This window comes from Thamnophis sirtalis, unplaced genomic scaffold (genome assembly GCF_051295495.1).
Source record: "Thamnophis sirtalis isolate CommonGarterSnake01/CBP01778 unplaced genomic scaffold, rThaSir2_p1.2 scaffold_6, whole genome shotgun sequence".
In the NCBI taxonomy this organism is placed as follows: Eukaryota; Metazoa; Chordata; class Lepidosauria; order Squamata; family Natricidae; genus Thamnophis; species Thamnophis sirtalis.
The window spans coordinates 107,389,567-107,416,384 of NW_028261386.1; the positions used below are offsets into that span (position 1 = coordinate 107,389,567).

The window sequence follows — 26,818 nt, forward strand, 5'->3', positions numbered from 1 at the left end:
AGACCCGTGATGGGAAACCTATGGCATGTGTGCCACAGGTGGCACGCGGAACCATTTCTGAGGGCACGCAAGGTGTTGTCCTGTCAGCTCCAGCCAGCTAATTTTCAGCGTTGATTTTCGGCCATTTTTCACTCTCCGGAGGCTTTCCTGAAGCCTTTGGAGGGTGAAAAACTGCCTAACACGCAAACCAGAAGTTCGGGAATGGAAGCTCCTGAAGCCTTCGGAGGGAGAAAAACAGGCCAACGGGCAACCTGGAAATGTTCCTGAACTTCCAGTTTGCGTGTTGTGCTGTTTTTCGCCCTCCCCAGACTCCTAGAAAGCCTCTGGAGCTTGGGGAGGGTGAAAAACGGACCTACTGCCCCACCGGAAGTCGGAAAATGTGGAATGTGCAAAGAATCTATGTGAAAAATTAATTGCCAGACCATACATATATTTTAAGAAAAGGATTTTCATAGAAGACTTTGTTTGACTTCCCAGTGGGAATTCTTCCTGATTTATCATCTGAAGGTTTATCATCTGCAATAATGTATTGTATTACATACTTTTTCCTTTTTAGTTGTTCAACTTGTCTGCTATTGTACAAGATTCTGCCTTATTTATTATACTGGAAACCAGTTTATCTAGTTTTTGGTTATGTTGAGTTTCACCCAAGCTTGTCATTCTCACAGAACCCCACCTTGAATGTCTAATTATATCTATGTTCAAAGCAATGCAAATGTATTTCCTTTGGAATTGCGCATAACTATCTGGCTGCTTCAAAACTGATTGAAGCTGCAACTTGCCCAATAGTCTTTTAATAGCTACAGTTCATTAAATGTGCTTTCTTTACTTTTCTCTTACCTGTGGCTATTACGTTTTTCAATAACACCACTATATACATATACACAAATACATATACAGCAAGCTAAGCCACAGTTTACTTAATCATGGCTTGATGACTGAAATAAATCCGCAAGGTTCTATCACTAAATTATACAGTATGATTTACAGATCATCAAGGCTGGCTTCATGCAACATATTAAGTTGATAGGAGTTATTCCCACTTAGGCCTTAACTCCTTTTTCCGCAGGGCCTTTCATTTTAGAAAGTTTGCGGGTCTGATATTTAGCTGTCATTACATTTTAAACAGTGTAAGCTCCTGGAGACAATAAATCATTTCAATGAATACATGTAGAATAGCCCAATCCACCTTCCTAATAAATTGCTTTGTTATTTTCTTTGATCGTATAGCGAATGATGACTTAACAGGAGTTTTAAAATTTCCCTGTAGCCAAATTAGCATACTTTATTTTTCCTGGTTCTACAAAAGAGGCTGCAATTCAAACTGCTACATTACTGTTTCTCAATTTTGGCAGCTTTAAGATGTGCAGACTTCAAGTTCCCAACATCCCCTCAGTAAATGGGAATTCTGGGAGTTGAAGTCTACACACCTTAAAGTAGCCAAGGTTGAGAAACACTGCTCTACACCGCCTGCAAATTTGCGGAACTTCAACTTCCAGCAACTCCGGATGGCTCCCATGGCTGATTGGCAAAGTAGGCTGGGAGGGTTAGTTTCTTTGGCGCCGTAGAATCATTTGCCAGGCCATCCGTAAAATGTAAAAATCTGGGGAATATACTGCCCCCTAGAGGGCCGCATCCATTACAGCCGAACTTCAGCTCGCGAGGACGTTTCTTTTTCTGTAGTCTCTATGATGATCCAGCACTTCCGGGTTGCAACAGAAACCAAAACAATCGCACCGGCCGGGGCTTCTCTCTGGCCTGGGAGTTTGGAAGACTCCAGCCGAGTCACGTGATTCCCTCAAGACTCGGCGTCTTTAAAAGGAAGGCCTCCTTGGTGGGCGGGGCGAGGTGGAGTGGAGTTTGCGCGTTGTGGAGAGGTGCGAGTGAGAGAGCGGCCAGCGGAAGGGCGCAGAGGTAGGGGGCGGGAGGCGCGGCTGGAGACGGAAACCGACTGGTAGGTAACGATTGCGTTGCCTCTTCCCTCTCTTGGTCTCGGGGCGTCCGAGCGGCATATGCGGCGGTGTGTGTGTGTGTGTGTCGCATGGAGGAACCTTCACTCTCCCCCCCCCCTCCGCCGCGAGAGGAAGAGTTCTGGTCTGCCTTTTCCTCGCGCCCCTTTCCTTCTCCTCCTCCTCCTCTTCCGCGGGGCTTTCCCTGCGGCGCTGCAGGTTGCGCTTTAATTGTACAAGGGAAATGCATTGCATACGCGCGCTTCCTTGCCCCGGCATTATAGCAGTAGCACTTAGACTTATATACCGCTTCATAATGCTTTCACAGCCCTGTTTAAGCGGTTTGCAGAGTCAGCCTATTACCCCCAACCATCTGGGTCCTCATTTTACCCACCTGGGAAGGAGGAAAGGCTGAGTCAACCTTGATTATCTTCACGGCATAAAGGCACGGCAAATTCGTTCCTTAAGAGTCGTCGCCCCCCCCCCCCCCATTAATTTGGGAAACACTGGGATGGGTTTCCAAGGCTCTGTTGCTTCAAGAGATTGCATGCGGCTTAACCTTTGCATGGCGTTTCCCCATGATGCTCATTGGACACCTGGTGAATTAACCAGTGCTAACTATTAAATCCTATAAGCTACAACTAGCGTGGCTATTTGGTGAGTTCCAGGTTTATGAGATCCAAAGTTGGAGAAGGCCAGGTGGCCGCCTCCCTGCCCCTCTCCCATCTTAAGTAAGCTTGATTGTCTGCCATAATATAAATCGTCCATTGCCGCCCTCCAGACTATTTGGACAAGTTCCAAGCATTCACTACAGTTTCCTGTGGGCAGGAAACTCCAGAGTACGATAGTCCTCGACTTACATCCACAATTGGGTCCAAACGTTTTTTGGTTAAGTGAGACGTTTGTTTAAATGAGTTTTGCCCCATTTTATGACCTTTCTTGCCACAGTTGTTAAGTCAGTTGCTGCATTTGATAAGTCGATAACCCGGTTGTTAAATCCCATCTGGCTTCCCCATTGACTTTGCTTATCAAAAGGTGATCACGTGACCTTGGGACACAGCAATGGTCATCAGGATGAACCAGTTGTCAAGCATCTAAATGTTGATCACATGATCATGGGGATGCTGCAAAGGTGGTAATTGAAAAATGGTCATAAGTCACTTTTTTCAATGCTGTAACTTTGAACTGTCACTAAACAAACTGTTGTAAGTCGAGAACTACTTGTATAAAAGTCTGCACTTTTGTCAGCCGGCGAATGCTTTAGTTGGGGAAAGCTAATGCAGTTGTTTTGTGTGTGTGTGTGTGTGTGAGAGAGAGAGAGAGAGAGAAATTGCTTGTTAGGTTTGTTTAATACCTGCTAATCAGTTTGTGGATCCTGCTTCTGAGATTCAGAGGTATACTTCGTGAACTAAATAGCAGAGTTTGGAGAGTTGAGCTTGAGGAAAGGAACTATTTTCTTCTCAGATGCTTTCTGTTCTCAGTTTTCCTGTTAATCTCTCCCCAAAACAAGGAAAAGAGTTGAAACTTCATCCTGTTTCCAGAATCTCAGTGCTACTGGATGACTTGTAGCTGCCTCCACAAAGTCTAGAACAGTGATAGCAATAGCAATTAGACATATATATGGCTTCACAGTGCTTTACAGCCCTCTCTAGGCAGTTTACAGAGTCAGCATATTTCCCAACAATCTAGGTTCTAATTTTACCGACCTCTGAAGGATAGAAGGCTGAGTCAATCCTGAGCAGGTCAGAATTGAACTCCTGGCAATGGGCAGAGTTAGCCTGCAATACTGCACTCTAACCACTGCGCCACCATTGCTTGCTTGCTTGATTGATTGGCAAAAGGTTTGATAAGAAAAGTTAAGTGTTATTGACACTTTTTTTTGGCACACATTAAAAATGAAATTCAGATGCCCACTCCCAAAAGAGTGTGTGTGTGTGAGAATGTGTGCATGAGATGACAAATCTTTTGGGCTCGGCATGTCAAAAATCCAGAAAATGGCAAAACTGACTCTGTTGGCATGTCACATACACATACGCACACACGCGCACACACACAAAGACACCTTAAACAACTTCAACCCTGGTGCCACTATTGCCACTCAAAAACTCACTGCCAGGAATTACATTCTGATCAGCTTAAGTTGACTTGGCCTTCTATCCTGAGATTGGTAAAATGAGGATATTTTTTTAGAGAATTTTGTAAATAAAGCCCTCCTATTAGGCAGTTACAGATTTGTGTTAAAGTTAAAGCATGCTGCCATTTTTGTTTATTTATTTGATGGTGTACTGAGAAGTTAGAATGGACTTGGTAAGCTGCTCATTATTTAAAGCAAATCTCTATCTCTAGCTTTAAGAAGAATTTACAGATCTCTTGATTTTAATGTGCATACTTTTCCTGTGCAGTTGTTCCCTTCTAGTTGCACCCCTAGTAAAATTGCTTTTTGTCTTCAAAGCTACCATTTGCTGAAGCATAAAAATGGGTTAGAAGAAATCTCATCACAACAGCATTTAGACTACATTTGATTTATTATACAAGTTTATTGTTTTTAACTAAAAAAATTCAGAGCATAGGTTATCAATTCATAAAGAATATCATCACACATTAGGAAGCTATGCAATGCGAAGATAGTAATACTTTTTTCAACTAACCATAATTTGAAAATTCAAGAAGAAAATCCTATACTAAAAGGGTGATATGATTCAGATAATCATGTGGGTTTAAAAGCCAAGTCTTTGTTTTTTGTTTGTAGTGGGTTATCTAAGGAATAATTTAGCCTAGATGTGTTTCTGCACTTCCTGGAAGAATGACAGATGACAAAGATGTACTCAGAGATGTGTGGTTTGGAAGAATACCAACCTGTTTTATGTTGAATCAAGATGAGAGTACCGAAAGAGAAGCGGAACCATACTATGTAAGTCTATAACTCCATCAAAGACTATAATTGAAGATTATTGTGGCTGGGTTCACACATCATACAAAGTCATATTGTGGCTTATTTTTGGCCTAGTGCAAGGGTGTCAAACTCAATTTCATTGAGGGCCACATCAGGGTTGTGTTGAATTTCAGGGGGCAGGGGGAGGGATTGGAGTCATGCCAAGGTGGGTGTGGCCAGTTTGATGTCACTCATCACGGCTCCATTTTCAACTGCGATGGCGTCCTGCAGCCCTCAGCCAGTGAAAACGGAACGTGATGCCTCCCCAGGCCTCCGTTTTCACTGGCAGAGGCCTTCAGGAGACTGTCACAGCCAAAAATGGAGCCCAGGCAGGCCACATATCCCCCCCCCCCGTGCTCCATTTTCGGTTGCAGAGGGATAAAACGGAGCCCACATGGGCTTTGCACGGACTCCATGAGCTCTATTTTTGCTGGCAGAGTTACCGTGGGCCTCTCCTTTGCTGTTTACGGTTCGCCGCATGGGCCAGATCTAAGCACCCTGTGGATCCGGACCCCGGGCCTTGAGTTTGATATTCCTGGCTTAGTGTGATGTATCAACCCAGAGAATTATTCAGTAATTTATGATTCAGTCTTCAGGTTTCTGACTTCCTAAGAACTGTTCACTTACTATCTTACCTGGTGAAGAGTTCTGAGAAACAAAACCATTTATACACCATTTTGTAAGTTTTGAGTTGGCCTGAGAAAGTTATTGATTATTTTTGTCTTTTCATTCTGTTCTCTTAATCTTTTCTTTTTTTCGATAGCAGTATAGTGATGTGGGATGTTTTATTTTCTGTATTACTTACAGGCATTCATTAATAAAATGTAAATTTTACTGATGTCTTACAATTCATGAAGGGACGCGGTGGCTCAGTGGCTAAGATGCTGAGCTTGTCGATCAGAAAGGTCGGCAGTTCAAATCCCTAGCACCGTGTAACAAGTCCCAGCTTCTGCCAACCTAGCAGTTTGAAAGCACGTAAAAATGCAAGTAGAAAAATAGGCACCATCTTTGGTGGGAAGGTAACAGTGTTCCGTGCGCCTTTGGCATTTAGTCATGCCAGCCACATGACCACGGAGACGTCTTTGGATAGTGCTGGCTCTTTGGCCTTGAAACGGAGATGAGCACCACCCTCTAGAGTCAGGAACGACTAGCACATATGTGCGAGGGGAATCTTTACCTTTACCTACAATTCATGATTATTGTAAGTAACATTTTCCTGTATGTCCAAATTTCATTTGTAATGGAATACATTGCTTATGAAGTTTTTATTCTGTCTATGAAGGTTTGCCTGAATCTGTAATTAGTATGCAAGTAATTGTAGATTGTCTCCTTAACTTTTATGACCACAATTTTCAATCTAATTGCTTGAATGTCAGTCCCCTAAAACTTAATAAAGCTCACTTCTGTGGTTTCAGTCTATTATGGTGCAGTATGTTTTTTAAAATCACATACTATATACTGAAATTAATGTTTAATTATCTGGAATCAGAAGAAATTTTATTGTGTTTTGTAACATAAAAAGGCATTCTTTTTTCCTGCCCCGTAAAGTGTAACATGCTTATTTGTAATTCCTTAACCTTGTATTTGTGGGATTGAAAGAACAATAATACTTTATTGTTCCAAAGGTGCTTTTTCAAGTGGCAACTAGATTTTTTGTTTTTTCTTTGAAGATATTTCGCTTCTTATTCTTCAGCTCTGAAAAAGCACCTTTGGGACAGCCATGACCTGGATGATTGAGAATCTCCATAGATAATAATGCCGTATTGTTTTATCAACGTCTTATAATGGTGGAATAGGAAGAATTCCTCTATCTTTCTGGTAATCCAATATAGTGCATGTATAGTTTATAGTGTACATTTTAATTTAAATTATAAAAATTTTGAATTAAAGCCATACATTCTGTTTGAAATCTGTTCACAAAATATGCAAAATCCAATTTCAAACTTTGTTTTTCAGCTGCTTTTACCTAGGATAAGCTACCTGACACTTGTAACTGACAAAGTGAAAAAACATTTTCAAAAGGTTATGAGACGAGAGGACATCGGAGAAATATGGTTTGAAAATGAAGGTACCCCTTTGAAATGGTGAGTTAAGTTTTTGAATGCATATTTTCTACAAGTTGTCAATCTTAAATACAGTGAAAAATTCCCATCAATGCTGTATAAAGTTGGATTTTCTGGCAGCCATTTAACATTTTCACAATCAAATAAATGGCCAACTCGACATCACTCACTCCCACTCACATGACCCCTTAGCCACACTTACCCAGCTGATCATTAGGTCAGAGAACCAGTTGTTAAAAAACCACTGGGAACCGCAACCCCCCTCTCTTTCCCTCCCCTGTATCTCTCTATGTCTCCCTCCCACTCTGTTACCTCCTCTCTCTGTATCTCCCTCTCTCTGTGTCACTCTGTATGTCTCTGTGTGTGTGTATTTTCCTCTCTCTCCTCACTGTTTTGGAAAGCCAAGGCTGGGACAACCCAGAGAGCTCTCCTTTGTGCTCTTTGCTACGCCTTTCTTCTTGGCAACTTTTTGGAAATCTGGGCTATCTGAAGAATGAGCATGAGCCACAGTGGAGGCTTCCCTTTGTGTGACCCCCTCCTCCTCCTCTTGCGACATCCTGGCTGGCTGTGGCGGGGGTGGGAGGGTGCACATGAGCGGGGAGACCCTTATCCGAGTGGCTGGGCAGCAAAAGTGCAGGTGGGACAGGTGGCTGCTCGCTTGAGGAGGGTCTCCCCACTTGTGTGCACCTTCCCAGCCCCGCCACAGCTGGTCAGTGGATCGCGAAAGGAGAATGAGGGAGGGGAGGAGGAGGGAAGCCTCTATCACGGCTCACACTCATTTCTGAGCCAGCCCAGGTTTCCAAAAAGAAGAAAGAAAAGGAGTAGCGAAGAGCCCCAAGGAGAGCTGTCTTGACCCAGCTTTGGCTTTCCAAGAGAGAGGAGATAGTGAGACAGAGAGTGTGAGATACACACACACACACACACATGAGAGAGAGAGAGAGAGACCAGCTGACGGGCAAGCGTTTTTGGCGAGGGCACTCCGGCTTTCTCGAATCTGACCCCCAGGATGGGTGGGGCCAGCTCCCTTTTTGCGTCCTGAGCTTCTTAAAGCAGCAGCTGGGTGTTGTGGGCCTGTCCTCCTTTCTGCCGTCTCCTCTTCTCCATTCCCAGTCACGGCCGGGTCAGGCCAGTGTCTCGGAGCAGAGAGTAGGTTGCGCATCTTCCCAAGTGACTGAGGCAAGCCCAGCACCAACAAGGGCTGGAAGAAGACCCAGCAAGAGTGAGGCGCAGGAGAATCAGCCCGGCCGCTTCTCCATCCCCCGCCATTGCCCTTACCTTCTCAAGCCAGGCGAAGAGGAACTGATAGGAGGGTGAGGGGCGGGGCCAGCTAGTAATGGGAACGGGAGCCGCAGTTAAAAGTCCCAAAGAGCCGCATGTTGCTCTGGAGCCACAGATTGCTGATACCGGTTTAGGGATTTAAAGTTTTAACATTTATCTATTATTTATAAAATTTTGCAGAGATAATTCTCCCATTGCTTAATTCAGGAGTGATTGATGAGATTATTTGCATCAGTCTTTCTTTTATTTTGGCACACATGGAACCTGCTTGAGTAAGCTGTTGTACTGATGACGATTTCTGATTAAATGAATGTTTGTTTAGTTCAAATTTTGGTTACGCTATCTTAGATTTGAATCCTGGTTGATGAACCACTGGCACAGACTAAAGAAGAAAATGCTTATCAGTATTTCTTCTGCTACTACATACCCATATTTTTTAGGATATAACAACTGTAAACATATCAATAACGGAGTAGTAATGATTGTGATTAAACAAGAATCTTGGCTAATGTCAATTAGAATTTGAAGAGTTTAGAATTGTTTAGCTTTAAGCACATTTAAATATGGTACTTAATTATTAATACACATGCCAAGTAATTAGTATTTTAGCAAGGAAGAGGTAGGGCAGAACAGAAATCATGTTCCTATAGTCTCTTCCTGACTTAAAACATTTGCATGTATCTTAATTATTGTATTGTACATTTGGCAAGTAAGGGAGAAGATACAGTTGCAAGATATCCTAAAATATTTGATCCCATTAGGTGTAATATGAGCAATGCAGCAAGGAACATCATCTACATCTTAATAGTTTTGAACATTCTCACAACATTTATGGTTTCCACTCCTCTGTTTCTTCCTGGATATTAACTTGGCAGTTATTTCACAGATTTTATTTATAATTATACTCATTCTGTTAGAGGTTCTATGCTTTTCATGCACTTTCAGTGCAATTTTATATGTCCATCAAAATCACTTTCCAACTTTTCTTCCTGTTTTAATTGTAAACAGTCCTTGCTCTTGCCTGTAAGTTTGGCAGCCATATTTTTCTTCTGTGCACATTTTACACAACATTGTTCTCTCATACTCACTTCTGGAGTTATCATTTTCATATATGCATTGTTCTACTTATTCACATCCCATTTCACATAATGTCATTAAACATCCTTATTCGTATTTACTCATAGTTAAACACTACCTGCTTTTAAGAGACTGTCCAAAATTATTTTTTTCCCCTCTTGCGTTCTAAGCAGTTTCCACATCTTTTTTCTTTCTATCAATTTCTGCTCATGCTATTGGGAGGTGCATACTCATTTTATATTCATTTCAATTTCAGTTTTCTTTTTCGTCTTCTCTTCCATATCTTTTTGAAAATCCATTTTGAATACTATTATTTAATTTATTATATAAAACCTGCTCTTCATATAAGTTTTATGACCCACCATTAAAAACCTATGTTTGATCTTATAGTTTATTGTACTTTTTACATAAAATAATTTCATTGCATGATTTCAAAGCTGAGTGATCAAAATAATATTTTGATACATTTTTCCGACAGCTACTTTGCTGTTTTAATAGCAGATACAGGGGAGAGCATATGCTGTTGATATTTTTATGTGTTAAATCAATAGAGCTTAAGGTCAAGAATACATTATAGTTTTGTTATGTATGAAACTTTATAGTTCCTAGAATCTGTGTTGATGTAGAAAAAGAGGCAGATTCAGCTTTCTTATCTCAGTTTTCTGGGGCTGTATTCAAAATTATGGGTGGCAGGATAGGACTTAATGTAGCTTTTGGGAATATTATTGGAGAACAGCCTGCTATTGGCAATCATACAGTGGCTGTAGAAATCTGTATACCCTTTTCAAATGCCAGGTTTTTGAGATGTAAAAAAAATCAGACCTCTCGCACCTTTAACATACACAGTAAGCAATACAGCTCAGTTGAAAAACAAACAAATCTTTTAGGGGGGAAAATTTACAATAATGTGGTTGCATAAAAATGCATACCCTTACACTAATACATTGTTGAAGCACCTTTTGATTTTATGACAGCATTCAATTTTCTGGAGTATAAATCTATCAGCACGTCACATCTTGATTTAGGAATCTTTGCTTTTCCTTGCAAAAACATTCCAAATCTATCAGATTGCAAGGGTATTTCCAATGTACAATTCTCTTCAGGTCACCCTACAGATTTTCAATTGGATTAAGGTGTAGACTCTGGTTGGGCCATTCCAAAACTTCGATTTTTGATTTGGAGTTATGCTTTTGGTCATTGTCATGTTGAAAGTCAAATTCCTCTTATTCAGTATTTTAGCAAAAGCTTGAAGGTTTTGTGTCAAAATTAACTGATAATTGATACTGTTTATAATTCTATCCACCTTGATGAAAGTCCCAGTTCCAGCTGAAGAAAAGCAGTCCCAAAGCATAATGCTGCCACTACTATACATTACTGTGGATATGATGCATTTTTGGTAATAGCAATAGCTCTTAGACTTATATAGTGCTTCACAGTGCTTTATCAGCCCTCTCTAAGTGATTTTACAATGCAAAGTGTTGTTTTTATGCAAAACAAACTTGTTGGAATTATTGCCAAAATGTTCCAGTGTTGATCTCATCAGACCATAACACATTTTCTCACTTGCTTTTGTCAGGCGTTTTTGCAAAATATAGCCAGATTTGGATGTTTTGCTTGTTAAAAAAAGGCTATTGTCCCACCCCAGAAATTCCTGCAGCTCTTTTAATGTTGCTGAACGCCTCTTGGCAACCTCTCAAACCAGTTTTCTTCTTGTCTTTTCATCCATTCATCCAGTTCTTGGCAATGTCACAGTTGTGCCCTATTTTTACCACTTGTTGACTATCTTCACTGTGTTCCAATGTATATCAATATCTTGCAAATATTTTGCCCCTTTCTCTGACTGATACCTTCCAACAAAAGAAATTCTTGTGATGCTTTGTAAGCTCTTAGAAGACCATGGCCTTTGCTGTAAAAACAACTGAATAAATGTCAGAAAAATCCTACTAAAACAGTTGAACTTAAATAGATTTCATCAGAGTCACTTTAATTGATGGCAGGTGCGTATTGACTACTATTTACCATCAGTTTGAATGTGATGGATGAATACAGCCACATTCTTACATGTCAGAAGATATGACCACTTATGCCATCATGTCATTGTAAGCTTTTTATTTCTTTCCTCTTACACTTTCCAATTTGTTTTCAGTTGAATTGTACAGCTTATATGCTGTATTAAAGGTAACAAAATTGTGAAGTGATTTACCTTTTTATATCTCAGAAACCTGGTATTGCAATAGGATGTGTATAGTGTATATCCACGGTATATGTTTATTCCCACTTACCTACCGTATATACTCAAGTATAAGCCGAGTTTTTCAGCCCACTTTTTCGGCTGAAAAAAGCCTCCTCGGCTTATACTCGAGTCAGTGAAAAATTTGCCCGAAATGGAGGAGAAAAAGGGGCGGGGCCATGCCGCTGGGTGACGCTCGTGAATGGCCCGGTGCCCCTGTGAGTTTCCCCTCTCTCTGTGTCAGTTTGCCGCGCAGCGTGCACCGCACCATCCCCCCTCCTCACGTTCTAATGTAATGCAGGGCTGTCTTACGATTCCCCTTCCTCCCCCTCCTGCCGCTCTGCAACGATGTCCCACCTCCTCCTTGTTATGGCAAGCAGCCACATAGCGATGTCCCACCTCCTCTGGTACAGTGATCCAATGATAGGAATCACTGTGCCATGTGTCATAGGAGGCGGGACATCGCTCCCGCGGCTGCACGGGACATCATCATCACAGTGGGAGCTGCTGCATTTCCCACCCTAGGCTTATACTCGAGTCAATAACTTTTCCAGTTTTTTGTGGTAAAATTAGGTGCGTCGGCTTATATTCGGGTTGGCCTATACTCGAGTATATACGGTACTTCTCCCTTTTTATCTCTTTAGTCTGTTGTAGATCATCTTTTTGGCTGTGCTACTGTATACTACTTCACATAGACATTTGTCTGTGAAGTTTATTCTCTTAACTATTTTTAATAAGTTTTTGAAATTCTTCAGTTGCATAATATTGAAATCTAATAGGTTTCCAGTTGAATGATTTGTTTTTTTAAATTGATTAATAGAGCTGTCCTACCATTTTAGGATATTACAAGGCAGGTATGAGTTTGGTTATATTAATTTATAATAATATTACCTGATATTGTTTAAAAACATGGTGTGTTCAACATTATATTGAAGCTTACATATTTTTATGGCAATCCTGGCATAAATGATTTAGTCTTTTTTTAAAACAACATTATTTTATTTTTTGTTACAAATTGTAAAAAAAAATTTATAAACAAAGTGTTGCAAAGTTCATTTTAGTATATGCATAGTTCATTTTACATCATATTTCCATTTCCAATTTCAGCCATGTTATTTCCTTTCTATGTCCTCCATCTTAAATTTATTTTCTTTTTCATACATAAATATCATTATTTGCCCCCAAAGTTAACCAAATTTATCATTTCATTTCCATCTGTTATCTTATTTTCCTATAGACAGCATATATCCTCGAAACCATTTTTTATATAATAATCATTTCACTTATTTAGTTAGCCACAATTAATGATGTTAATATAGCTCCCTCACATCATGATTATCTACATACTATTAACAATATTAACTCATTTTATTCTACTAGTAAATCCTTTTCCTTCCTTTCCTCCTTTTAAAACCATTTTCTCTTGGTTTCTCAGAAATTTCACTTCTTTTATGTTCTCTTTTTGTAATTTCTATATTTTTTTCTTCCCAATCCTTATTCTCCCTTTTAATTTTATTGTTCTGGTAACTTTCCCCAGGTTTTTTCTAATCTTTCCCCACTATTCCCATCTTTGCTGTTTATTTTTTCTTTTGGGGGGACCCTTCCCCCCTTGTCTACTTTTTGTGTGCCACTGTAAAACCCAGTGAAATCCTCTAAGTATTTTTCTTTTTCAATCCCTGTTTCTTCCATGATATCTTCCTGTTCTTCATTTGGATCCTCTTCTACCGCCTTTTCTCCTCTTTTCTGATCGGAGTGCCCCCCCTCCCCCCTCCCCGGAATTACTAGTTTTTCTTTACCAAATAGATGATTTAGTCTTTAAGGAGCTGAAACATTCTAGCAACTGGCTACTGGATATGTGTATTGATACCAGACTTTAGTTTATCACAACCAGCAGATGGTGCTAAATAACTACATATAACACTTCTATCATATATGCCATGTTCAGCTTTTCCTGTGTATGGTAGGTCCATTTGATCGCACAAATTAAGCAAGTAAAATGTATGACCTATTTTATTAGGATGAAGTTATTAAATATTGTGAATGCTTCATAATGAATATTGTATTCCCAAATTAGAATGGAATTCTAGCTTGTGTTTTGTTATGCTAATCTTATGTTTCTTCCATTAATGTTAATGTTCACTTATTGTTAACAAACATTTATGGATAATTGCAGGTTTTAATGACAATATAGTTTTGAGGATGTGGCCAGGTGTGTACATCTAGATCTAGCTCTCGGCCATTTTGTTGCTGAAAGAACAGTCTCTTTTATATCACTCTTGACTTCAGAGTCTTCTGTTACACACATATTCATGTTATACTACATTCCTTTTTGGTGTGTGATACAGTTTCACTTTTTAAAAAATCCATGATACATTTCCCTTCTGATAATTGATATTCTATCTGCATTACAAAAAATAGTCTCATGTTTGACAGAGCGCTGGAATAATTAAGAACTTCAAAATTCCCTGAAAGTTAGTAGAAAAATATTGCTACCACAGAGTTACAGTTTACAGCTGTGTAATCACATGCAAAATATATGACCTGAGAAACTGTATCATCACTATAATTTAAACATTTCATTGTATAGTACAAAAATATTATCTTACAGTACAAAAACATACTTATTTTTGAAGAGGGTTTTTACACAACCTAACATTGTAGCCTTACATGGCCTCTTTTGCTAAGAGAATTAAGAATTAAGATTTTTAAATAATAATAGGATTTCTGTTGCAAATATTATGTATAATAATGTACCTTGCAGCTTTAGAGAATCCATCTGCCTGCTTTATCGTTTTAAATATTTATGGCTTTCAGTTTTTGTCAGCATCAACCTTGAAATTTGACACCAGTAAAATCAGTAAAATTTACCGAACATGAGGTTAGACATGGGTTGGAGGTTTTCATTTGATGACTTTCTCAAAACTCTGAAAGAAAAACATGACTCTTTGGAATTGGAGATTAGTTTAGTAGAACCATTTGATTTACTTTACTTTTCCTCTATTGGTAGAGGACTTATCTCTACTTTTCTTAACCTAGGCTGTTCTATAAAACTGTTGCAAATTTTCCTGTACTTGCAGGATTTTAGCCAATCTAGTAGCTAGAAGTCCCCTACCCCTCCTTTTTACTGTGGTTGATAGAAACCTAATAAGACACAAATTTATTCCATTTTTGCTTTATAGAAAAACAAAACAACCTAAGTAAAGAGTTTGTCTCTGACAAAATGGTGTTATAAAATAAGGAAGTAGTTATTTTTCCCAATCCAAATCTGGTGCAGAACTGTAGCACTGGTGGTAGTTTTCCTATAAAATTATAGAACTTGGATATTTTACTATGGCTATCAGTATCAGATTCTTGACATAAACCCTTGTGATTTCTTAGTAACATATTGTAGCTATGCAGTTCATGCTGTATCTTGACAAAAACATTTTCCTCACAAAAGCAAATGATAAAAAAAGCATTTTCAAGGTAGTATAGTGAGTAGTGAGCGCTTTCCTCAGTGTGATGTGGTTAGACCTTTGTTTCTGGGGTATTATTATTGTGTCATAGAAAAAACTATCTTAGAAGATGAGTGATACCTGTACAGCTGTAGCTGTTTTTGCTCTTATTGCTGTTTCCCCAAAGATTTCCTCTAAAATAATAGGAAAAAGATATTGCCTCAATTCTTCTTTAAAAATATATTGAAGTGCATTCATGTATATTGTATGTCAAATTTGCTAACTAAATTTTTATCTGGAGATATCTGTCATATTCATTTTCTCTCTATCATTCAGCTTACTTCTGTTATGCCTACAATGTTAGTATATCTCATTGGAAATGATAGTTGGAAATGATATGAGGAGTTGTGGTTACTTAGCAGTTTATTAATGTACCTAATTTTCTGTAAGAGTGATGTCACTTTATCTGATTTAAGCAGATGAATTTTATTGCTAAGTAACAGAAAGTAGGTTATATGGTAAGGATGCATACGGCCCTTCTTTCTGCTCAAACTGCTTTTGTTTATTAAAAAGGTCAAACCAGGAATGTCAAAGTATGTATAAATATAGAATTTCTGGTGCACCAGAGAAATGTATGCAAATTCTTCTTTTCATTTTTCAGATAGCACACTTTTTCATAATGACCAATTTGGATAAAAAGTGGTTAATTTTAAATGCAAAACTAAGGTATACTTTCTGAATCTGGATCCTGTCAGGAGTTTATCAGCGAATACCAGAACTAGTTAGCATGGCTGATGGTTAAATATAGTGTAGATCAAAATCACCAGAGGGACTCAAATCAGAGAAAATTGACTTTAGGAAACCAGTAAATTTAAATCATGTTTTCCTACTCTGGATTATTGTCCTAGACCTAAACCATAAAAAATATGAAACACAATTCCAAGTTTGCGAATAATAAACAGTTGAAAGTCAGAGCGGAAACCTCCAATTCCTCAAAACTCTGCTAGAAGGCAGTTCAGCATTTATTGCTAAAATGAATTTGGCTAATGACCTGGTTAGAATTGTTTTGTCAGAATCATTAGGGTAACTACCACTGGCAGCAGCCATCAGGATAGTTATGTGAGCATTTGATCTTTGAACCATTGTGAAAGTATTTGGTGTAACTGGGATGTTATTTGATCTTTTTCTGTAACTGATTTCCAAAATTATGACTCCATTCTGTGCACAATGATTATGTACTGGAGTATAAGGAACATTAAATAGCTGATGTACATGACTGATAATGCAGGCTATTTGTTTTAAAATTTTATGGTGAGTGTTGTACTATTAATCTATTTAACATGGGATTGCACGTTTTAGCAGGGTTTGGGGAATGTGATGGTATAATAACTATAGGAAATGGAGTTTAGGCATTCATCTTTTCAGAATTTAGATTTTTTAAAAATAAAATGAATGTGCTAAGTTTGGTTTGTTTATCATTTTCAGGGGCTCTAGGCACCACAAAATAAGTTACTGTCTTCTGTTACAATTCTTGCAATGCAGATTATTACTATTATCGTGCTCTCTGCTTTTTAGGCACTATCCCATTGGTTTACTATTTGATCTTCATGCTTCAAATGCAACCCTTCCATGGAATATCACAGTACATTTTAAGGTATATAAGCAATATATCTCATTAATATATACTTCAAAAAGATGTATTAGAAGCAAGATTTACATTTTAATTTCTGGAATGAAAAGGTGGGAGACGGAATGGTTCTGCACAAGCAGGCGCATATGCACCCGCTCCTGTACAAATGGAGTTTCACAGGTTCGCCCAATGCTTGTGTGGCCTGGTTCTCAACAGACTGTGACCTGGGGGTTAGGGACCCCCTCTTTACAGCACTCTCTGAGAAGTTTACAATATCAGCATATTGCCCCCAACAATCTGGGTTGTCATTTTACCCACCTTGGAAAGATGGAAGGCTGAATCAACCTTGAGCCCATCAGGATTGAATTCCAGGCTATGGGCACAGTTAGCTACAATACTCCATTCTAACCACTATGCCACCAGGGCTCTTACATATAGATACATGTAGTTAATATACTTTGAGCAATTCATGGCTTTCTATAATAAGCCATAGTCCTGCATATTGACTTCAATACTAAAAGTTGGCTCACCATTGAATGCATGGATCATTAATCATTCTTCCTTATTAGAAACTAGTTGCTATGGATTAGTGTATTTATTGCTGAATTGTAAGTCTGGTAAAGTGCAACATTTCTCTGTCATTAAGCATATTAGGTCTTGATATATTACCAAATTTTCCTAATATAGGTAGTCCTCGACTTAGCACCACAATTTTGCCCAAAACTTTCATTTACAAACAAGACACCTATTGTTAAATTGGCTTTGCCCCATTTTACAATATTTCTTGCCACAGTTGTTTAGTGAATCACTGCAGTTGTTAAGTTAGTAGCATAGTTGTTAAGTGAATCTGGCTTCCCCATTGACTTTGCTTATCAGATGGTAAAATGTCTATGGAGATACTTAATCATCCAAGTCATGGTTGACCCAAAGGTGCTTTTTCCAAAAGGCAACTGAACTCTCTTGGGTTTTTCCCTTGAAAATGTTTCTCTTATCCAAGAAATTTCTTCAGTTCAATTCTTAAGAACTGAAGAAACTTCTTGGAGGAGAAGGAAAAACATTTTCAAAAAACAAACAAGAAAGTCCAGTTGCGTTTTGGAAAAAGTATCTTGGAACAATTGTTAGAAGGTTGTAAAAAGTGTTCACTTGACCCCAGGATATTCAACTTTCATAAACACATTATTAGTTGCCCAGTATCTGAATTTTGATTATGTGACCATGGAAATGCTTCTATAGTCATCAGAGTGAAAAATGGTCATACATCATTTTTTTCAGTGCTGTTGTAACTTTGAACAATAATTTAAAAAGTGGTTGTTAGTCAAGGACTACCTATAATGTTCTCGCTTTCCTTTCCTTCTTTAAATTACTTTTGAGTATTTTTTTGAATTTTGATTACAATTTTATATTTCTAGAACTTTCCAGAAAAAGATCTTCTGCATTGCTCCTCTAAGGAAGTAATTGAAGCTCATTTCATGGGTTGTATAAAAGAAGCAGATGCCTTAAAGCATAAGAGTCAAGTAATCAATGAAATGCAAAAAAAGGATCATAAGCAACTTTGGATGGGGTTGCAGAATGGTAAGAGCCACTTTTAAGCGAATTATGTGTAATCACTTAAAAAAACCTAAGGGCTGGGGTAATATTGTAAGACATTTCAAGTTTCTATTTGTACTTCTGGAACTCAAATAATTGGAATGAAAGATACTGTATACATTTTATAATCAAGGTCCTAATAAGTAACAAGTGATGCACAGGTTAACAGCTGCTATCCTTTGTCAACTTTTGATTTAAGAAATGGTAGATCATGGCAAACCTTGATCTGAACAACACATCTCTTATCTGGAGATGCAGTGGTTTGCAGTAACTTAGTGGTAGGCTGCTGACATTAGTAAGAATAATTGCGAGTATTGATTACTTGAAGCAACAGTAAATCACACCAGGTTGCAGAGGAGAGGGAACAATGAAAGCAGGACAAGGAGAGAGACCTTATCTATCAATAGTTCTGTTCTTTTGATAATGGTTTAGGTGCTGTTTCTTATAAAAACTTTCTTATATAAGACTATCCAACCATGTGTTATTTAATTTATTTTCATCTCAGCAAAAATTAGAATAGTCAGAATCACTAATAGCTTAGTATTTAAAATGCTGTGTGGAAAGAGGACACTTGAAAATATTAATAATTAAAAAGTGAGTTGAACTGTTTTGGATTGCACTGCTAGTATTATTTAATCAGTTTCTCTTAAGATTTTTTGACATTCAAGATTTGGAGCAGAAATGCTGCTTGGCTTGATTGGGAGAACTTTGTGGGGATCCAAGATAAGAAGTTAGCCAGAAATGTTGGTTGTATAGGTTTCAATGTGTGTCACTGGAAACTGCACCTGTAGAACCCAACAGATAATATTTTGAAAACTTTCAAAGGCTAATTTTGTATTTGAGCCATTAGTAAAAGAGAAATAAGAAAAAACTTATGAAACCAAGATAACTTTTTAAAATACATGCTGCATCTTTCAGTATGGCTTTCATTATATATGGGATGATGTTAAACTCCTCTGTGAAACAATATTCATGACCACAAAAAAGAAAAGAAAGTAGCAGTTGCTGCAACTGGCTGATGGTACATCTGCAAGTTGCTTTTTCTATGAAACATTGTGCATTTGTCTTTCTACTTATAGTGTTCTAGTAAAACTCTTTACTAGACACAATTAAAATTCCTTTTTTATTTTACCATTTTCCTCAATTTGTAGAGAAATTCATGCAAGTGGTGGAAGTTTACACAACAAAGACTGATGTAAGAAGAGTGAAGCAGTATTTCATGATAATCACTTTGTTAATTCTGTTAAAATGAAATGTGGTGACATTAAAAACAAAAGGATTAGAGTAATATAGAGAAAGTTTCACCCTTGATAATAGAAATACCTACTGCATCTACTTATTCCAAATCATGTGTTGAATTATATTTCCTTCTGTTGAAATTGCCTGTTTGAGTTTTTATTTATTTGGAAAATATATCTTGAGCAAACTGGGTATATAATAACATAGTGCTTCAATCGTTTTTTGTATTTCCCTGGCAATAGATTCTCTGGAAATTATTTCTAAGTGGAATTTGTTGCATTGCATTTCTTCTCATTCAACCGATGAGAAAATATCAATAAATTGAACTGACACTATTATCAAATATTTTTCATTTATAACAAAAAGGGTTCTGTATCAGATATGTGGTGCTTAGTATTTAAGTTTTTTAAAATGTCAATGTATGTCAAAGCCATAACATTACCGTGCAAAAGAGTAAACGCTTAGCTGGATGAGATGGAGGCTTAGCTCCAGTTACCCATTGCTTCACTCTGCATTTTGTTGCCTGAGATTATTTTTGCCTACCAAAAATATTGTTACTGGAAATCATTCTTGTAGGGGAATGTAACTTATCAGAGAAAAATAAAAATACTATTCAACAATACTCAACACAGCTTTTACCTCTATAGTTCTTCCACTTTAGAGTTTTGAGCAAATTCATGTTTAAAGACACTCATTTACACCTGATGTTTTAATTTCAATTATAAAACTTTAAAGCGCCTGGAAAAGTATGAAGGCAGAATGATAGTAAAGTAACATTAGCTAATGTTTTAAATGACAGCATTACACAATTAGGAGGCTAATACTCATGAGGTCTAATCTTTAAATCTTAGCTAAACTGGGGAGACAAAGATTGAGATAAGTGCCTTGTCTTCCCCTCCATTTGTTGGCAAACTTCCAGGAGCTCTGACTGACCTTCAAGCAGGTTGTCAATTGTGGAAACTGAAGCAATTTTGCACTCCCAAACTTTCTTTTTATTTCTCACTTTTCTATTAAAATAGAAAAAATAATAATTTACATTTTAATTCAAATATGCAAATATGCTATTACAAATAATAAATTTGTAATATAAATATAAATTGATCCCAACAACTTATTTTGAAGTGTGTTTAATACTTTAATATTTTTAAAGTATGTGGTTTTCCAACTGGCCTGAACATACCTTAATATACAACAGCAGTGTCAAACTCAAGGCCATGGGGGCGGGCCCATGGGTGCTTAGATGTGGCCCATGGGGATGCCCTTGAAACAGCAAAAGACTGGTGCCTCTGCCAGTGAAAATGGAGTTTGGGAGGGTCACACATGGCCCTCCCGAGCGCCACTTTCACTGGCAGACGGTTGCAGAAGGCTGTCACAGCTGAAAATGGAGCCCATTTTCTCTGGCAAACCACTCAGGCCACCAGGCGCACTCCCGACACGTGATGTCAAGCTGGTTACACCCACTCAGGACCCCCAAATTGAACAGAATGCTGATGTGGTCCTCAATGAAATCGATTTTGACACCCCTGATATACAGTATTTGATTGCTGAAAAATAATTCATCCTAACAAATTCAATATGATCTTTCCATTCATAAGAATATGGAGGTAATATGAAATAAATGAAAGTATAACAGTGTAGTCAATTGTTTATATCTGTTTCCCTGTTTTTCGTATGTAGATATTTGCAGTTGTTTTCGTTAACCCTAGTAATTGCTGTTTATTTTCAGACAAATTTGAACAGTTTTGGGCTATAAACCGGAAACTCATGGAGTATCCCGCAGAAGATAATGGATTTCGCTACATCCCATTTAGAATATACCAGGTCAGGGAATATATGAATATTTTTTTAAATAGAAATGTTGCTCAGCCTTGCTCAGCTCCCGTTACTTGTCACAGCCTCTGCCAACCTAGTAGTTCGAAAGCATGTAAAAAATGCAAGTAGAAAAATAGGGACCACCTTTGATGGGAAGGTAACAGCTTTCTGTGTGCTTTCACTGTTTAGTCATGTCGGCCACATGACCATGGAGACGTCTTCTGACAGTGCTGGCTCTTCAGCTTTGAAACAGAGAGGAGTACTACCTCCTAGAGTCTGGAATGACTAGTACATATGTCCAAGGGGAACCTTTACCTATAAATAGAAAAATAGTTGTAGTAGAAATATTTCTTCAAAGGATGTTACTATTTATGTCCATTAGCATTCTCCTGAGACTTTCTCTCTCAGTAAATGATCCATGACTGAACAAATACCCTAGCTTTTATAACCATATTGATTTACCTTGGATATAGTGTGGACACTTGGTTATTGAATTCAGACAGAACATCATCTGAGGAATGGTTATCTTGACTCTATTTTGATAAATAGGCATACATTTGTTATCTAGAAGCTGATGTGCTATAAAGGATAGAACCAACCAGCTAGACTTCAGTGAGTCCGAGAACCTTAGAAAGGGGAACCAATATGGTTAGAGCAAAACTACTCTGGACTGCTTCCTATCCCTTACTACCTATCTGGAATAACTCATTTGCTGCTCAGCCTCTTTTCTTATAAAGTCTTTCTTGCTAGAAAAGAAGATTAACTAGAATTGGGCAATGTGTTAATGAACATATGGACTGGTTTGCCAGTTTATGAATGGCTGAAAAATTATCTCTTTTTTGAAGGGGGGGCACGAAGGGAGAGAGGGAAAGTGGGGGGGGGGAGAAGAGTAGAGATCCAGGTGTTTCCTTGATTTATTTTAAACAATTCTAGGAAAGAAGTAAGGGGGAAACATAACTCAATTACACACTCTTAAAAATACAGAGACATATAGATATAGAGGTAGAAATAGAGAAAGAAGAAAAAGAAATAGCATTGTACTGAATTCTAGAATTAAGCTAAGTTGCTTGTCAGTGGAATAGCCTCTAGGACTGCAGCAGTTACCCATGTCTGCATTCAATGGTCATCAACTCCCAATACAAAATCTACACAGTCAGCTTTTTTTTTTGTCTTTTCTTGCTATCTCCTCCCAGTTCCTTTTGGGCAGATAAAAAGGCAGTGGAGCTTAAAATGTACTATTCCTTACTGAACTTTCAGTTCAAGAATTAACTAGCGTTTAATTGGCTGTATAGGTGGGTAACTGTTGGAGGTTCTTTCAGGTTGATTGAAAACATTTCTCTCTGCTGCCCCATATCCTGCTCCTCCCTCTTTTCATGTGTGAATTACAGTTTGCTGAAGAGTCAGGTGTGTGTATGTGTGAGGAAGAGTGTGACAGGGAACTTGAAAAACAAAGCAATGTAGATAGTTTAGGGAAGAATCCAAAACGTTGAACAATTTCCAATAATCATTTGAAGAACCAGGCACCATCTAAACTGTCCTGAGCCTCAAGCTATATTTTAGCTCTCAGTTTATATACTCTCTGATACACGTAGTAATGACTGCTGACCTATATAAGTCCAGTTATCCCAACAATTTTTTTCCTAGGCTAATTATAATGTTTTCCTTCAGGAGAAAAAAAATAATCCATATTGTGCTCATAGTTCATCTGCATATTTATTGTAATACTGTGCCTAAGTCATTTATATTGCTTTGTAAACAATGCACTTAGGGAAAGAATCGGGCAATTTAAATAAATTATAAAATGAAATTAGTTTGTTGGATAGTGGGCAGCACCATAAAGGAGGTTTAAGAGATTCACAAGCAGTCTGTGTGGGAGACTCAGTCTAAACAGTTGCCATAATTTCTCCCTCATTCCTGAAATAATGCTGCTCTTGATCATGTAGGAGATTAGGAAAGTTTCATTATTCCTTACGACATATCCTGCCAAATGAAAGGATGTGAGGAAGACATGGGTTGTTGCCCACATATGATTAGGAAAATTGTCCTTAACTATTTGTGACCGAAATCTTTGTCTATTGTCTAGACAAAATTGTAATAATCCTTACTATATAAAAATAAATAAGTCTAGCTTCATTCCAGATGTGTGTGTAATTCTAATGACTGCCCTTAATTTAACCACAGTCTCTGAGACATTCATATTATTTACCTTAAGTATCACTGACATTGCTTTGATACTGTTATAGACATAATGATAACATTTTACTAAATAACAGACCGTGGCAATTGAAGGTTTCCGTTACGGGTGCGCTACATGTGTATTTGTTTCAGATTCCTTTAGGACTGTATAATTATTAACTTTCAACAAGGAGTAGTGCTTCAAAGTTCCTTAGAAGTAACTTTAAACTATGTATATGTAAATAATTACATACGCACACAACAAACTGACATAGTGTATGTAGCAAAGCCTTTATAAGTTATATGAAGGCTGATAATTTCCAATTACTTGTTGTATTGTAGGACAATTAAATTAATGAAGTCGTTACCATGAAATGTAGTGATTGCCACCTACTGAGATTTTTTAAAAAGCAGGAAATTATATAAATTCACAGAGAATAGCTAGTAATAGTGGTACTATATAAATTTATCTGTTTTGAATGAACAATGTCATATGAAATCATTGTTGTGGTACTATGGGATACAAGAGACTTTAACAGTATAGTTATACATTTAGTTTTATAATTTTAGTTGCCATGATTTTTTATGTCAAATAATTGGCAGATACGCCGATAAAGAAAAGAAACAGTTGAAAACAAAGAATTAGCAGGATATAAATAGCTGCCAAGTTCAATTAGCCACTACTTGGGAATTTAACTTTTTTATATATCTAAAGGGAGTTTTGTTTCTTTCTTTCCTTGCCTAGGTATTTTTTTTCTGACCTTATCTGCCTGCACTTTTCTTCCACTATTTCTCTTCCTGATAAGTTATACTTCCTCTTTCCCCAAGACATCCTTTTGAAATTATTTTGCTGTTTCTGCTGGAATAAGGGAATAAGTGGGAAATATACAGGATGTATGATGTTTTCTGGGTTGAAGAAGCATGGGATTGAGATGGCATTCATTTTTCTCTTGCTGATCTATGACAGGGTCTGAATTGGGATAGTGCAGCTCTCCTTGTCCTCAGAAGTTTTTGATATTATTGTGTATGACATCTTACGGAATTCTCTGGTGAGTTAGGGACTGAGGCTGTGATTTACAGTAGTTCCACTCTTTCCTTTGTTTCAGTTTCATTCTGTTTTAGTCAGGGAAGAGAGGTTAATCTAGTATTCCCTTGCTTACAAGAATCATTCCTTGGTCCTCTTGCTTTTTAAGCTATACGAAACCTCCTGAGAGTCATTCAACATAAACTGTATGTTGCTCTCCTGGTTTGTGGGAGAAATGCTATTGATATTGTATCCCAGTGCATGGAAGCTGGGAGGGTCTGTGTGTCAGAAAACAGACTCAAAAGAGAACTCAAGCAAAGCAGTTGTATATGTGACTGAGTAGTATAGGTGATGAGATACTGTGTCTAGGTCCTCTTGATTATCTAAATAGGCAATATTCAAGCAGGAGCTGTAAGCCCTAAAGAATCCCCAATTATGAACCTGTTCCTGCATGTATAATGCCTGTGGACTAGGAATAACAGTGGTACCAAAAGAGAACTCCAATGTAAAAACAACCCCAAGGAACCAATCAGGCAGGGAGGGCATGCTACAAATCTCATTGGTTAAAGAATTTTGACTTGTGGGATCTAGGAACAGTTGGGTTGAAAAATATAACAGCAAGGTTATATACAATTGTGTTTAGCACTCTTTCTCATCAATGCAAATTAATGAGAAATACATTTTAAAAGATACATGCCCATTTCTGGGCAAAACATTTTTCCTGACATTGTTTAAACGACAAAGTTTCTCTTATTCAGTTTGTTTTAAAAACAGACTTTCCAGGAGTAGTCTTTCCAGGAAAACTTTTTCCTGATAATCATTACCCTGTCACTTTCTCTAGAAGTTTTCATTGCTTCCACTTCCTCACATAGACATGGAAATTAATCTGTTTGCTTATTTGGCTTCCCCTACATCCTTACTGTAAATTTCACTATAAAGATATTGGTAGCTGCCTAAAGGCATAGACTGGGTTTAAAATCTTCTCTTTCTAGCCTTTCTTCCTGTTTTTTTTTACTTAGTCAACCTGCTTGTTACTATCTTATCTCAAATTTGAGAATGCAAAAAAAAAATGCTTGTAAACTTTATAATTAATTTAAAGTTTATTTCCCTGGGGTACTAACAGTGAAATTTAATAGTATAATTGGGACTTGATGATTTTATTGTTTGGAATATAGCAATTCAAGGATATAATTTGTTAAAAAAAGTTAACAAACAGAAAAGGCAGAAGAAAAGCACAGTTATTCACATTTCTTCAAAAATGCAAGTGAATATGGTAGTGTTCATGAGAGACTTTGGGTTTAAAGAAATAACTGGAGAAAGGAATAAAAGCAGTGCAGATAATCCTTGCATACATACAACCAGTAGTTTAGTGGCTTAGTGGCTGTTCAAAGTTACAACAGCAGTGAAAAAGTGACTTATGATCATTTTTCATACTTACAACTGTTGCAGCATCCCCATGGTCACGTGTTCAAAATTTGGATGCTTGGCAATTGGCATGTATTTATGACGGTTGTAGTGTCCTTAGGTCATGTGATCACCTTTTGTGATCTTTTGACAAGCAAAAGCAATGGGAAATCCGGATTCACTTAACAAGCATGTTGTTAACTGAACTGCAGTGATTCGCTTAACAACTATTACAAGAAAGGTGGTCAAATAGGGCAAAACTCACTTAACAACTGTCTTGTTAGCAATGAAAAGTTTGGTCTGAATTGTAGCCGTACATCGAGCACTACCTGTACTTTAATCAGTGTTGCAATGAGGAATAAAAGTAAGATTGTGATCTGGAAAAAAGGATTTGCAACAGCATAGGATAAATGACGCATCTCTCTTTCAATCACTAAAAGAACTATGTTTCTTTCAACATTGTTTTGAAAGCTATTCCCTGTTGTTCCCACATTAAGATGCAGGCACATCTATTTCAGGCTTTTCTCAATGCCACAAACATATTCATATATATATTGAGAGACTCCTCTTCCAGGGTTGAAATGCTACCGGTTTGCGCCGATTCACCCAAACCGGTAGTAAAAAAATGCTTTAGAAATGTTTTTTAAAAGTTCCAACAATCAGCTGTGCTGCGAGATTGTTGAAACTTTTTTTTTTTACTTTTTTAACCAGTAGTTTAAAAATGCTAAAAAAATTTTTTTAAAAAAGTTCTGACTATCACACAGCACAGCTGATTGTTGGAACTTTTCAAAAATTTGTTTAAAGAATTTTTTTCTACTACTGGTTCACTCAAACTGGTAGTAAAAAAAAAATTCTTTAAAAAGTTTTTTAAAAGTTCCGACAATCAGCTGTGCAGCATGATCGTCAGAACTTTTAACATTTTTTTTAGCATTTTTAAACTACCAGTTAAAAAAGTAAAAAAAAAAAGTTCTGACAATCAGCTGT

At 37.5% G+C, this 26,818-nt stretch overlaps 1 protein-coding gene across 5 annotated transcripts in view; it reads left to right on the plus strand.

Annotated features, from left to right (window-relative positions):
- Positions 1-1,823: 1,823 nt before the first annotated feature.
- Positions 1,824-26,818, plus strand: part of ATG5 (autophagy related 5) — a 38,604-nt gene continuing 13,609 nt past the window's right edge. For 3 of the 5 annotated variants that reach the window (XR_015697077.1, XM_087718698.1, XM_087718699.1), the window contains exons 1-6: positions 1,824-1,954; positions 4,699-4,860; positions 6,838-6,965; positions 16,539-16,617; positions 18,003-18,165; positions 21,146-21,240. Coding sequence is in view for 3 of the 5 variants with exons in the window: in XM_087718698.1 (XP_087574824.1) it covers positions 4,753-4,860; positions 6,838-6,965; positions 16,539-16,617; positions 18,003-18,165; positions 21,146-21,240 (573 nt within the window). In the remaining 2 variants the exon portion in view is untranslated. The remainder of the gene's footprint in view (positions 1,955-4,698; positions 4,861-6,837; positions 6,966-16,538; positions 16,618-18,002; positions 18,166-21,145; positions 21,241-26,818) is intronic. The other 2 variants (XM_087718697.1, XR_015697078.1) reach the window with 2 other exon arrangements.